A 15,580-nucleotide genomic window follows, 5' to 3' on the forward strand; every position below is an offset into this window, starting at 1 on the left:
AAAAATAATCATAAACTGTATGAAATACATTTATTTCTTGTACATAAATTCAGTATTATTCTGACAGTGGAGTTTGTCACCAACTACAACTGATGCAAGATGGTCAAAGTTATAAAGAATCAAGTGATTTTAAAATCCATTAACGTTGATCAGATTGGCTCAATTAAAAAATAAATAAATACATATTCAAATTTTGCTTCGAAATTCCAGAATACAATTGATGCATTATTTTATCTCTTGTAAAACATTAAAATGTACCGGTACATCGTGATTGGAATACCAGAATGAAAAAGAAGTATAAGAGTAAACAGAAAACTGACATCATTTCTGTGATAAATGAATTTATTATTGAGCCGTATTCTTCATAAAGGCATTGAGGTCAGATCATGTGTAGTGCTTGAAGTAAAATTGATCAATGTTCTACACAACAGCAGATTAAAATCGTTCTGATGCTCTTGCAGCCACGGCTCTCATATTACCATATACTTTAGACGGGGGACTTCCCAATATGAGGTTACATATAGCAGTTCTTGCCATTCGTATATTACTATATGAACCTAATATGTGCACTTTACAATCTGCTAAAACAATCCTTGTTTTGGTGACGTTCTCAATGGTAAATTTAGTTTTTCCTCCATTTCCAGCAATTCTTCCTATAGCTCTAGATAAATGATCACCTTTCAATGGTTTCACTGAAAAAAAAAAACGTATGCATATCACTTGACAACATTGAACTCATTTTAAATCTAATCCTTTACTAATCCTAACTTTTTCTGTAACGTATTTTAAAGTGTCTATTTGCCTCCAAAAGTTGAGCCGATAAGAAAGTTCTATACTCCCCTTGACTTTATACCTTGGCTCTTACCAGTTGGAAACAAGCAGCCTATCGGCTGAGATAGCTCCGCTTTTAGCAATGCACATTTCAATTAAAGAACTGAACACATCATTAGAAAATGAACAATATGAAAAGTATCAAAGCAATCGGACTTACAGTTTTTAACAAGTCGAAAATATCACTTTTTACCAAAAATTACAAAAATGATCACCAAAATTAGAGAATTTAAGATATCATCACGAAATGAACAAATCTGAGAAAGGTCTACATGTAGTATCTATATATGTAATATCAAAGCAATTGAACTACTGTGGAATACTTTATTTTCGCTGGAATTAATTTTCGCTAAAAAGGCTTTTTGGGCGTTTTGCTTGGAATTTATTTTCACTGATTTGTGACAAGCTTAATGTGAAATATACGAAAAAAGCATATTCGCTGGATTTTATTTTCACGGAATCATCCATTCAGCGAAAATAAATTCCAAGCGAAAATAAAGTATTCTACAGTATTGGTTTTTAACAAGAAGTCGAAAATATCACTTTTTACCAAAAATTACAAAAATATTCACCAAAATTAGAGAATTGAAGATATCATCACAAAATGTACAAATCTGAGACAGGTTCACATGTAGTATCTATATATGTAATATCAAAGCAATCGGACTTGCGGTTTTTAACAAGAAGTCGAAAATATCACTTTTACCAAAAATGACAAAAATATTCACCAAAATTAGTGAATTGAAGATATCAACATGAAATGAACAAACCTAAGAGAGGTTTACCCAAGGTACATATACACCAAGTATCAAAGCATTCAGGCTTGCAGTTTTCAAGAAGAAGTTGAAAAAGTAAAACAATGACACGGATGACGGACAATCACTCATATGATAAGCTCCGCTCGACAAAGTCGACAGCGGAGCTAAAAATAGTATAATAATTCATTCATTGATGCTGAACATACCCCATACTTTTTCTATTCTAATTGCATCTCCAATAAAATGTGCATATAAAACCAAAATTGCATTTGTTGTACACCAAATATTACTGATGTAACCATAGAAACACCTCAGATGTAATTTACTAATGTAATGTACTACAAAGTAACTATGGTGACAGAAGACAATGAAGGGATAAGACTATGGTGACAGAAGACAATGAAGGGATGTCTCTATGGTAACAGAAGACAATGAAGGGATGAGACTGGTGACAGAAAACAAAGAAGGGATGAGACTATGGTGACAGAAGACAATGAAGGGATGAGACTATGGTGTCAGAAAACAATGAAGGGATGAGACTATGGTGACAGAAGACAATGAAGGGATGAGACTATGGTGACAGAAGACAATGAAGGGATGAGACTATGGTGACAGAAGACAATGAAGGGATGAGACTATGGTGTCAGAAGACAATGAAGGGATGAGACTATGGTGTCAGAAGACAATGAAGGGATGAGACTATGGTGTCAGAAGAAAATGAAGGGATGAGACTATGGTGTCAGAAGACAATGAAGGGATGAGACTATGGTGTCAGAAGACAATGAAGGGATGAGACTATGGTGACAGAAGAAAATGAAGGGATGAGACTATGGTGACAGAAGACAATGAAGGGATGAGACTATGGTGACAGAAGACAATGAAGGGATGAGACTATGGTGTCAGAAGACAATGAAGGGATGAGACTATGGTGTCAGAAGACAATGAAGGGATGAGACTATGGTGTCAGAAGACAATGAAGGGATGAGACTATGGTGACAAAAGACAATGAAACGATGAGACTATGGTGACAGAAGGCAATAGAGGGATGAGACTGGTGACAGAAAACAATGAAGGGATGAGACTATGGTGTCAGAAGACAATGAAGGGATGAGACTATGGTGACAGAAGAAAATGAAGGGATGAGACTATGGTGACAGAAGACAATGAAGGGATGAGACTATGGTGACAGAAGACAATGAAGGGATGAGACTATGGTGTCAGAAGACAATGAAGGGATGAGACTATGGTGTCAGAAGACAATGAAGGGATGAGACTATGGTGTCAGAAGACAATGAAGGGATGAGACTATGGTGTCAGAAGACAATGAAGGGATGAGACTATGGTGACAAAAGACAATGAAACGATGAGACTATGGTGACAGAAGGCAATAGAGGGATGAGACTGGTGACAGAAAACAATGAAGGGATGAGACTATGGTGACAGAAGACAATGAAGGGATGAGACTATGGTGTCAGAAGACAATGAAGGGATGAGACTATGGTGTCAGAAAACAATGAAGGGATGAGACTATGGTGACAGAAGACAATGAAGGGATGAGACTGGTAACAGAAGACAATGAAGGGATGAGACTATGGTAACAGAAGACAATGAAGGGATGAGACTGGTGACAGAAAACAATGAAGGGATGAGACTATGGTGACAGAAGACAATGAAAGGATGAGACTATGGTGTCAGAAAACAATGAAGGGATGAGACTATGGTGACAGAAGACAATGAAGGGATGAGACTATGGTGACAGAAGACAATGAAGGGATGAGACTATGGTGACAGAAGACAATGAAGGGATGAGACTATGGTGTCAGAAGACAATGAAGGGATGAGACTATGGTGACAGAAGACAATGAAGGGATGAGACTATGGTAACAGAGAACAATGAAGGGATGAGACTATGGTGACAGAAGACAATGAAGGAATGAGACTGTGGTGTCAGAAGACAATGAAGGGATGAGACTATGGTGTCAGAAGACAATGAAGGGATGAGACTATGGTGTCAGAAGACAATGAAACGATGAGACTGGTGACAGAAGACAACTAAGGGATGAGACTATGGTGACAGAAGGCAATGGAGGGATGAGACTGGTGACAGAAGGCAATGGAGGGATGAGACTGGTGACAGAAAACAATGAAGGGATGAGACTTTGGTGACAGAAAACAATGAAGGGATAAGACTATGGTGACAGAAGACAATGAAGGGATGAGACTATGGTGACAGAAGACAATGAAGGGATGAGACTATGGTGACAGAAGACAATGAAGGGATGAGACTGGTGACAGAAAACAATGAAGGGATGAGACTGGTGACAGAAGACAATGAAGGGATGAGACTATGGTGACAGAAGACAATGAAGGGATGAGATTATGGTGACAGAAGACAATGGAGGGATGAGACTGGTGACAGAAAACAATTAAGGGATGAGACTATGGTGACAGAAGACAATGAAGGAATGAGACTATGGTGTCAGAAGACAATGAAGGGATGAGACTATGGTGTCAGAAGACAATGAAGGGATGAGACTATGCTGACAGAAGACAACGAAGGGATGAGATACATACCATCCGTGACTGAAAAGGATTCTAAAAAAAGTTCATCTAATCTGAGTAATGCTAAAGCATCCTGTAAAAAGAAAACAATATTTTATTAGTTATACATCAAATAATGTAAAAATTATACTTCAATTTAACTTTCCAATTGTCAGGGGTAAAGAAAGTAAAAATGACAACCAGATAATTGTACAATCAAGTGAACCAACTGAGTAACACTATTTTATAGTGACAATAAGAATGTCCCTTGATATATTGTAATGTTGTAAAAGTATTAAAAAATTCTGTTTTTAGTGCCATGGCAACAGTGGAGCAGGAATTTTTTTCAGATTTTACCACCTAACTGGAGTAAAGGTGTGACTTGTCTGCCAAATTTGAACAAAATCAGCCCCCCCCCCCCAAAGCCATTCCTGTTGAACAGTTTCCCAAAAATTTCTCAGTAATAAAAAAAGATATCAAAAATTCAAATAGTAACTTTGTGCCAACACTCAAGCTAAGTAGAATGAGCTATGTCAACTTGAAAAGACTTCAGTGAACATTCAACATTCAGGAATCATGTTGAATGCTAATAATTCATGCTTTTGAGAAAACAATTAATACTGTGAATTGAAGTTTTTATGGTAACTCATTGGAACTATATACTTACTTCTACTTCAAATCCCAAAGTAAATGCTTTAACAAAATCAGCTGCTTTCTGCAATGCATTGATTTCTTTTGTTTCTTTTGAAGACTGCAATGAAAAAAATATAGAAATAGCACAGGAGGGCAACATAAAACTAAGTAGTGTTCATGCATAAAGGGATTCAATATGAAGTATTCAAATCAGCATAAATGATACATTCAGTAATGGTTGGTAATCCAATCAGGAAGGAGGTTTTATTGACATATTCATTAATGGTTGGTGATCCAATCAGGAGGGAGGTTTTATTGACATATTCATTAATGGTTGGTAATCCAATCAGGAGGGAGGTTTTATTGACATATTCATTAATGGTTGGTGATCCAATCAGGAGGGAGGTTTTATTGACATATTCATTAATGGTTGGTAATCCAATCAGGAGGGAGGTTTTATTGACATATTCAGTAATGGTTGGTAATCCAATCAGGAGGGAGGTTTCATTGACATATTCATTAATGGTTGGTGATCCAATCAGGAGGGAGGTTTTATTGACATAGTCAGTAATGGTTGGTAATCCAATCAGGAAGGAGGTTTTATTGACATATTCATTAATGGTTGGTGATCCAATCAGGAAGCATGCTAACTAACCAATCCAAACACAGGTAGCGAACTTTTATACTCACCCTAATTTCAACATTTCTAGTACGAAGGTTAAACCTAATTTGAAGATGTAAATGTTCCACAACCGGAGTAAATATTTTCATCCAATTATCTTTCAATGGAGTATATCTATTGGGAGGTACGGGTATTTTCCTTACTTCATTCTTCCCTTCCTATTAAATTAACATACGACAAATATTTACTTTTTTACACTGTACATTCATGTGAATAAACAAAAAAAACTTTCAAAAGATATTTTGTAAATAAGGTGATTAATATTGAAATATAAGAATATTGAATCAAAAAATTTCTGTCATTACACAATTTTAGATTTCCCTGTCAAATTCTAATTAACTGATAATCATTTTGCATTATTATTTTTTACAAAGCTTGGAATAATTTAGTAAGTTCTATTTTCTCCCATTGAAACAGTTTTATATCATTTTTGTCAGTAGCCAGCTGGTTGTCTAGTGTGAATTTTAGTTTCTGTGATTCTTTCTGTAGTTCCATTCTAGGTTGGTCTTTTGTTTTTCGAATGTAATTTGTATTTTTTTTCTTATTCTTTATTTAGCTCTCTATGTAATGTCACAAATTTAATTCCTTTTTAGGAATGTTATTTGTTTTAATAAACCATAGACCTCATGGTCTGTGAACAAAGTATTATAGGACACAATAATTATATATTATTCCCCAATATTTGTCTTCATTCAAATATGAGTGATGTAAGAGCTGTAAAACTACGAGTCAAAGACGAGTAAATACACAATGTTTTATAAATAGACAGTTTATTCAGTGAACAAACGTACTATTCTTTACAAAGGCAGCAAAATCGAGAAATCACCCAGGTTTGCAGTGCATCCAAGCTGACGCATGCTAACAGATGATGCATTTCCAAAAATTGGATGCCGAGTTTCAGTACAGCAGTGACTCACTGGGATGCTAATGTACACAGATTTTTGATTGAAAATAGTTTGTAACCAAATGCCAAACCACCATGTTTAAGGCAAAATGACTATTATCTCTGTTTACTTTGAAAACTGGAACTGAAAATAGACACAGACCAATGACCAAGGTATTTTATTAACTCATAACAACGTCCTGAAGGAGATTAAAGGTTACAAAAGAGAATTACAGATAAAAATTAATCAAATTACAATGGCTAATAATTCAAAGGACAACAAAAAACAGACTAAATTGAAGTTAGTAACGGAAATATATAATAAAATAAAATGAAACACTGAATATAACAAGTAACCTGTAGAATACTGTGTGGGTAATATTTTTTATCTTGATTTTTGTTGCATTTGCAGCAAATAGTTACCAAACAATGAGAAATCTATAGGATTGGATATACCCCACAGCTGGCTTCACATGCATTGTTCATAGTTCATATGGTGCTTACACCAGGATTTAATTACAGCACCTAGGCGGTATGTGGTTACAGCTTAATGTTCCGAGTAATCGCAAGAAATTGACATGACAATAGAAATTCATTAAAGACTGCCACTCCCATGCAATTAACAGCGAGTGAAATTCCTGGGATTGAAACATATATTTTGAAGTCACTGATGTAGGCAACGAATAACTGCAAGTTGACATAAAGACGAGGTAGTTTATTTAATCAGTGGTCAACTCGAGGCTGAAATTATAATTAATTTGTTTATTTCAATTTCTCCTGACGTCAAATAGAATACACTGGTGAAACACGGTAGTAACTGTGGGTGAAAGGATGTTTTGGGGTGTAGTTTACATTGTATATGGAGTGGTAGGGTCGGGTGTAATGTGTTCATTTCCAACTATTATGAACTCACGTAGAATTTCACTTAATTTATTTTTTCTGACATGTTATCAAGCATTACATGTGAATCCAATTTTCACTGCGCTGTGTCTCAATAGAGTATGAGGGAAATGGCATATTCACTGGAATTTATTTCAGGGGAAAAATGTTTTCAGTGATAATGAAGTATTATGACAGATAGCCTCCCCGTGGCTTTCATTGCGTATGGAAGTTATTTTCACGAGTGATGCGGTGTATCCTGCTGCCGTACTTTCACGAGCGAAGCCACGGGGAGGGTGTGGGGTTCTGTTATTATACACATGTCCCATATTTGATTATTTCATATTAAAAAAAGAACGTGCAACAAACCGGGATAGAAATTTAGATCGGGGAACCCAATTGCCCATTAATATGCTCCAAGACAGTGCTGCGACCTAGCAACGCTTGTCAGTGTAGAACGCGTGTCGCTGTACGTGTGAAAATAAAATAATCAGACGTCTAATTTAAGTCATTGTCCGAATAAATAACTCGTGGATGTTTAAGCGCGGTGGTCGTAACGCAGCGCGTGTTTGAATTTCATGGAAATAAACAATGTATTTTACACGTGTTGTATACGTCGCTATGAGTCCCATATCGAACAGGACGCGACACGACGACTGTCGCCCTTTAGTTGGGCCCACGACAGAACCAGAACTTAAACTGGGCGACTAAAATACACGGTTGATGTTGAAGTTAAAAGTTCCTCCACAGATCTGTGCATTGGCAAACATGCCGTGCAACTGCGGTACTCCACTGACGGAATGACTTTCGTTGAAATCAGTCGTCGCTGACTCGTGAGCTGCACACTACAACCTCGTTTGTGATGTTGCTTGCTTGTCGTGGATAGACTGAGTCTTGGTTACCGGTTAAATTTTGCTAATTTGGCGTTGGTAATCTTTATTTGGAACTGAGTAACGCCGCAACGTCGCCAGCAGAAACCTCATGGTATATTGATGTTGATGGTTGCGGCTCCATATTAATCAGAGATTTTACTGCGGGTCCAGGCAGCGGGTGGATCTTCCAAGAGCCCTTCAAGATTTATAAAACTCAGATTCCAGGTGGTCAACAAACATTAAGTTCTCCCAATCCTAGTATTCTATGTGATGTACATCTAACATGCCAAAAATGCCGGTGAACGATTTGAACCTGACAAAAATACTTGAAATAGATACCAGGAAGGGGAGGGGGGTAAAAGAAAAGTTATACAACATTTTATTATTCAATAATTTATTAAAATACATAAGTTTGTCCAACTCCCTGTGATACAACACCTCAGACATAGCTCATTGTACTCGGCTTGAGTGTGGGCAAAAAGTTACTATTTGAATTTTTGATATCTTTTTTCATTAATGAGAAAGTTGACCCCGAAGTTAGAGTAACTGTTCAGCAGGAATGGCTTTTTGACTCTTCTGTAATTTTTTTTGGCTTGGCTGATTTTGTCAGGGTTCATACTTGACAGGCAGGTCTTACCATCACTAATTGGAAAAACAATCCTGACCCACCGCTACCATGGCAACAGCCAAAGTCTTGTAATAGCAGTGCCCAAATGATCATGCCTTTTATTTTTGCTACTTTGCGCATTGGTAAGAGATCACCGGCGCCGACATTGTTACCACTGTCAACGAAATCCCAACGCAGCTTTGAACTTTGAATAAAATGTAAATGCTGCCTCCAATCTAGAAAATACTATCGCAAAACGGTTGGAAATAATACATTTAACGGCTGAATACGTCCTAACAATAAAATAAAGTGACTTCTAATGACTGCCATGTTATTTTGCGAACCTCGTATAAGGTGCCCGGTTTTAGTTATAAACAGACGTTAGCTTCACGTTCATGTCCCTTCCATGATAACAGCCGAAAACATATTGCCTGTTTTTTACCGGTTTTCATTGGCAACCGAAGTATTTTTATTTTGTAAACAAATTTTTGTCTGCTATTTTTATTCAGTTCAAATCGTTCAGCAACATTTTTGGCATATTAGGTGTACATCACATGGAATACTATGATTGAGAGAACTTGATGTATGTTGACTGATTTTTATCATAGTACGAAGTACCAGGAAGTTACTCAATTCCAAATAAAGATTACCAACGTCAAATGAGCAACATTTGACTGGTAATCAAGATTCATGTAATCAATGGCTAACAAGCAACATCACAAGCGAAGTTGTAGCATGCAGTACTAGTAAGTCATCCCGTCAGTGGAGTACCGCAGTAACACGACATGTTTGCCATCAGCATTGTATTCAAACGAATCACGTGGTGTGCCGTTCTCGTTCAAACCCGGGATTCGATCAATAGGGGAGTCCCATTAAAAAAACACATTGCAAATCATGCAAGTTCAACATTTTCAAACCAATATACTAAAACAGAAATGCTCAGAGATGCAAATGAAGGATAGATATTACTTTTCACTATACACATCTCTGTTGATACTATCCCTCACATATTCTACTCCCAATTACTCCTGCGTAAAATGGACTAGCCTCTTTTCATGTTGACATTCAGAGTAAAATCATGTGACAGGCTGTTAAAATTGGCTGTTGCATACTCTTTCGCCGGTCTGGAAAATGTGTTTAATTAACTCACATTCAAGCAACAATGCAGATTTCCCAGTGGGAGTGAGACTATTCGACTCTGCCACTAAAAAATAGGGGTGTTTTCAGCAAAAAATGAATAACCCTGGAATACACACAATATACTGAATTTCGGAACAAATCGTGCATAACTTACAGCAGCAGAATACCACAGAAATATCAGACGAAACATGAAAACACTATATATTGTATTTCAGCCTGAACCCTCTATATTGCAATTCAAGGAATTAACCCCATATGTGCATCAATTTCCCACCTTGGTATCACCCACCCCTGAAAACAAACTCTTAATACCACGCTGAAGCGTTTGGTAAAAACAAAAACCCGATGAACACATAATAGATATAAAAAAAAAAAAAAAAAAAAAAATCAATGAGTGTTCTCCACAACCCAAAACAGTTGGTGGTAGTCTAATTAGCATAAATTTGCATATTAATTTTCATATGAACTGCAATACACAAGTTATTTACTATTCTTTTTTTAATTTGATTGAAACAATCTTTTGAAATACAAACAGATTGGTCATTATCAATATTTACGAAATGCAAAGTTTGAAATCGGTGATTTATACGTTCTCAAATTAGTCTGCATTCATGAAATGCAATTCGAGTAACAAAGAGCAAGTACAAAACATAATTGAGTTATAATGTAGAAAATATATGAGGTGACATAGAATTACCAGGCCATTTTTTTTTATGTTCAACAGGGAATAACTTGGCTTGTGCATGTGATGATTTATAAATATATAATAATAATAGTTAATTAGGCAACTGTAATCTTCTGTGGATACAGTAAGGTAAAAAAAAGGGTAAAATAAAATATAAGATAATTGTTACGTATCTATGTGCTTTGTTTTTGTGAATGTGAACACATTTACCATTGAGCTAGGGAGACGCCCATGCATTGTCTATAAAGGTGTTGTTTTTGTGAATGTGAACACATTTACCATTGAGCTAGGGAGACGCCCATGCATTGTCTATAAAGGTGTTGTTTTTGTGAATGTGAACACATTTACCATTGAGCTAGGGAGACGCCCATGCATTGTTTTTGTGAATGTGAACACATTTACCATTGAGCTAGGGAGACGCCCATGCATTGTCTATAAAGGTGTTGTTTTTGTGAATGTGAACACATTTACCATTGAGCTAGGGAGACGCCCATGCATTGTCTATAAAGGTGTTGTTTTTGTGAATGTGAACACATTTACCATTGAGCTAGGGAGACGCCCATGCATTGTTTTTGTGAATGTGAACACATTTACCATTGAGCTAGGGAGACGCCCATGCATTGTCTATAAAGGTGTTGTTGGACTTGAATTCGTGGACATTCATTACAATACCTCGCGTGATCAGCAGGTGTGTCAAGGTTATGGTGTCACCACGTGGAGTGTGAGACAAGTGGGTGCCCATTTATCGCATGTACTTCAACATCGTCACGTTTTGTCGTAGGTTATCAAGGCTGCAGTTCTGCTATGCTGTTCTCCGCCGAGTTCAGCAATTACTACTTCAAGGGCGCGTTTGTCAACTGAATTGAACAGTTGAAGGACCACAACGTGCGTTAACATTGCCGACTGACTATCTCAACTCTGTGGGCAGAGAATTGCAAGGTGCATATGTGTATTTCTCCATTACCGTAGCCAAATGTATTTCTTATGGAACTAAAGTGTTGCGTACATATTTGTAATTATTTGAATCCCTATGATTTGTATTTGTATGACAGTATATTGTAATTGATCAACTGATTTAAGGGGCAAGCATTTCAAATAATTATATATTTCTATTGAGCTGAGATATTGTGGTGTTTCCGAAGCCACTGTTTTAATATAGTAATATTTGTTGTAGTGATTATTGTGGTGTTTCCGAAGCCACTGTTTTAATATAGTACTATTTGTTGTAGTGATTATTGTGGTGTTTCTGAAGCCACTGTTTAAATATAGTACTATTTGTTGTAGTGATTATTGTGGTGTTTCCGAAGCCACTGTTTAAATATAGTACTATTTGTTGTAGTGATTATTGTGGTGTTTCCGAAGCCACTGTTTTAATATAGTAATATTTGTTGTAGTGATTATTGTGGTGTTTCCGAAGCCACTGTTTAAATATAGTACTATTTGTTGTAGTGATTATTGTGGTGTTTTCGAAGCCACAGTTTTAATATAGTACTATTTGTTGTAGTGATTATTGTGGTGTTTCTGTAGCCACTGTTTAAATATAGTACTATTTGTTGTAGTGATTATTGTGGTGTTTCTGTAGCCACTGTTTTAATATAGTACTATTTGTTGTAGTGATTATTGTGGTGTTTCTGAAGCCACTGTTTAAATATAGTACTATTTGTTGTAGTGATTATTGTGGTGTTTCCGAAGCCACTGTTTTAATATAGTACTATTTGTTGTAGTGATTATTGTGGTGTTTCCGAAGCCACTGTTTTAATATAGTACTATTTGTTGTAGTGATTATTGTGGTATTTCTGAAGCCACTGTTTAATTAGTTGAATTGGAGTCGTTATGAAACCCAGCTGTAGTCTGGTGTTAAGATAATATATTCATCGATGTTCAGAATGCTTGACCTTAGTTTGTAACCAATTGAATACTGCGTGAATGTCGGTGAATGTCGGTGATATTACGCATCTTGTATTTGACCAATATTGAAATTATAGTACTTTATTTTATGTAACTTTTCATATACTGTACAATACAGTGATACCTCGTGAGCACACTATATATATTTAGTTCTGATAACAACTTGTTTTTGTGTCGTTTCTTGTTGCGATTCCCTTGTTTGATTTGGAGTCAACAGAAAGATTTGTGTCTGACCGTCATCCAACTTTCGATTCAAACTCGGCCGTAAGAATAGTACAAATAACCACAAATAAAGTACTGCTGAAACCACTGAACTGTTTTTTCAGCCTCTGAGTCGCCCCTACTGCGCAACTGCCAGGTCTGATGAATCGGTTGGCTGTCACACAACTAATCACTGGCTGTCATCCAACTTTTCAAACGAAAAGTCGATGCGCCAAAAAAATAAGTGTAAACCACGCCCTCCAACATCACGAAGTTACGCCCACTGACCCGACATGACCTCCGAATTCAACCACTCAAATACACGGAACAGTCGAGCGCAAACTTTCATTCTCGATGTTTATTACATTGCATTGCGTTGCATGGTTAGTTTAGTGTTTTTTTAGAACAGAAATGATCAGAAGTACTAAAAGTCGGTTGTATCGCAGAGGGGTCGTTCTCCAGAATAGACAAAGAACACAAAGAATTAATAGAAACGATGAAACGACAACAGCAACATATAAAGTTATGAAAGACAAAATAGAAGAATATGGCAATGTCCCCGGTGGCGTGTCTAAAAGCGCGATTGTACGAATAGTGAGAACCAAACTTATGGGAGGTGCATGGACATTCAAAAGGTTGACTTCAGTAGCGAGGGAAAAATTTATCGAAAGTAATATTGCTTACTGCAACGAGTTTGTCAATTTCCTGCACACCATTGACCCCATGAAGATACAGTTTTTTGACGAAGCTGGAGTAAGAGTCAGCAAAGAACCCGCACTTCGGCCATGCGCTCCGAAGTGAGCGTGCAGTCGAAATACAACACTACACGAAATCGGCGAGCGTGACTTTGCACCTTCTGTGCAACTTGGGAGGTATTACATATTTCAAGGTGTTCAACGGTACAACAGATACCTACCAGTTCCTCAATTTTTTCAAAGAAGCTGGCGAAAATGTTAGACCGCTAACCGAGCGACCAGTGCTGGAATATGATGACATTGTTGTATTGGATAACCACCCAACGCGTCAACATGAAGGCAGTCGCTACCTCGGTCAATGGTTGGAAATCATGGGAATCGGCATGGTGTATACTCCCTATTATTCACCAGAATTGAACCCGGCAGAGTTTGTTTTCGGGAAAATGAAGTAGATATTGCCTTCCCAGCGTTTTAACGAACTCATTCGACGAGACTTGCATCTTGCTGTGATGGAGGCGCTCAGGGAAATTACATCAAGGGATTTATTCGGTTACTACCAATGTGTTGGGTTCATGGATTTGTAACTGAATCAGGCTGCTGACAATAGATTATGTTTCGAACTTACTGCACATAACAACATTCATTCAAAATTTGGGACTCGAATGAATTTAAAATTATTTTAGTTTTGTATTACCACATTGCTAGTTGGATCTTCAACACTATTTTTAACGTGTGCCACTTTACAATCTGATGCTTTTATTGTATTGTAGTTATTCCCATCGTTTCAATATATATAAATAAAAAAACCCCGTAACTCATAAACAAGGTCATGTGATTTATTTCAAAGCAAATACAAAACATTGCATAGTTATTTATTTCTGACAATTGTCAAGCTGTTATATCAGTTTAGTTACGACAATTTCGAATAACGGTAACAAAAAACAGCAGTAACGCTAGGAACAAACAAAGGTATATCTTTAAATGTGGAACATTAAAAATGTTAACGCTTACTATTTACTAATACTAATAGTATAGCCATGCAGTATAGCAGTGACCCAATGAAACAGTTTACTGTAAACAAGTCAATGTCAATGAACTTCAAAATACAGCATCCTGTAAAGTTTAACAAGCCATGCATGGCACAGTCCCAGTTAGTTATCAAATTTGAGATATATAGTTATGTTTATAGTAATATAGCTGGAATATAACCATGTCAGGAATATGATTTTTTTTAACATATATATATATATATATATATAAAACATGATGTATAACGAATATATAAAATTTGAATATAATCAGTCAAAGTATTTAAGAGATATGGCTCTAGAAGCCCAATCATTAAAACAAAATGGCTGCCAGTCAGCTATTTTGAATCCAATCTGAAAATAAAATGACATGCATCAGGAACCTGTAATGTCTAACGTGTGTTATAAGTTTGAACAAAATCCATCCATAAATGCAAGAAATGCTTGATATTCGAGGATTTAGCACAAAAATAGCACACTTTGAAAAAGATCATCAAACCAATATATCCGTATATCTGTGACATGATGTATAATGAATATTAAAAATTTGAACATAATCAGACAAAAAAAGTCAGACATATGGGTCTGGAAACCCATTCATTAAAACAAAATGGCCGCCAGACAGCCATTTTGAATCTGATCTGAAAAATAAAATGACAAGCATCAGGAACCCGTAATGTCTAATGTATGTACCAAGTTTGAACGAAATCCATCCATCCATAAATGCCAGAAATGCTTGATATTTGATGATTTTTTAGTACAAAAATGACAACCATTCAGCCATTTTAAATAGGATCGTCAAACTAATATATCTATGACATGATGTATAATGAATATTTAAAATTTGAACATAATCAGTCAAAACAATATATTGGAGATATGGCACGAGAACCACATTGATTAATACAAAATGGCTGCCAGTCGGCCATTTTGAATGTTATCTGAAAAACAAAATCATTTGCATCAAGGTCCCATAATGTCTAATGTATATACCAAGTTTGAGCAAAATCCATCTGTAAACAGCCGAGAAATGGTTGCTTTTTATGATTTTTTAGCACAAAAATGGCCGCCATTCGGCCATCTTGAATCAGATCGTAAAACAAAATGTGCATCAAGGTCCTATAATGTCCAACGTATATACAAGGTTTGAACAAAATCCATCTGTAAACAACCGGGAAATGCTCAATTTGGTGATTTTTAGCACAAAAATGGCCGCCATTCGGCCATCTTGAATCAG

General features: G+C 36.4%; 1 protein-coding gene across 1 annotated transcript in view; it reads right to left on the reverse strand.

Annotated features, from left to right (window-relative positions):
• Positions 1–11: 11 nt before the first annotated feature.
• Positions 12–15,580, reverse strand: part of LOC100369306 (RNA-binding protein PNO1-like) — a 23,296-nt gene continuing 7,727 nt past the window's right edge. Inside the window, exons 2-5 of the mRNA XM_002732229.4 lie at positions 5,454–5,603; positions 4,798–4,881; positions 4,164–4,224; positions 12–692 (exon numbers count right to left, since the gene is read on the reverse strand). Coding sequence (XP_002732275.3) covers positions 436–692; positions 4,164–4,224; positions 4,798–4,881; positions 5,454–5,603 — 552 coding nt within the window. The 3' untranslated portion in view covers positions 12–435. The remainder of the gene's footprint in view (positions 693–4,163; positions 4,225–4,797; positions 4,882–5,453; positions 5,604–15,580) is intronic.

Source organism: Saccoglossus kowalevskii, chromosome 2 (genome assembly GCF_978046115.1).
Source record: "Saccoglossus kowalevskii chromosome 2, keSacKowa6.1, whole genome shotgun sequence".
In the NCBI taxonomy this organism is placed as follows: domain Eukaryota; kingdom Metazoa; phylum Hemichordata; class Enteropneusta; family Harrimaniidae; genus Saccoglossus; species Saccoglossus kowalevskii.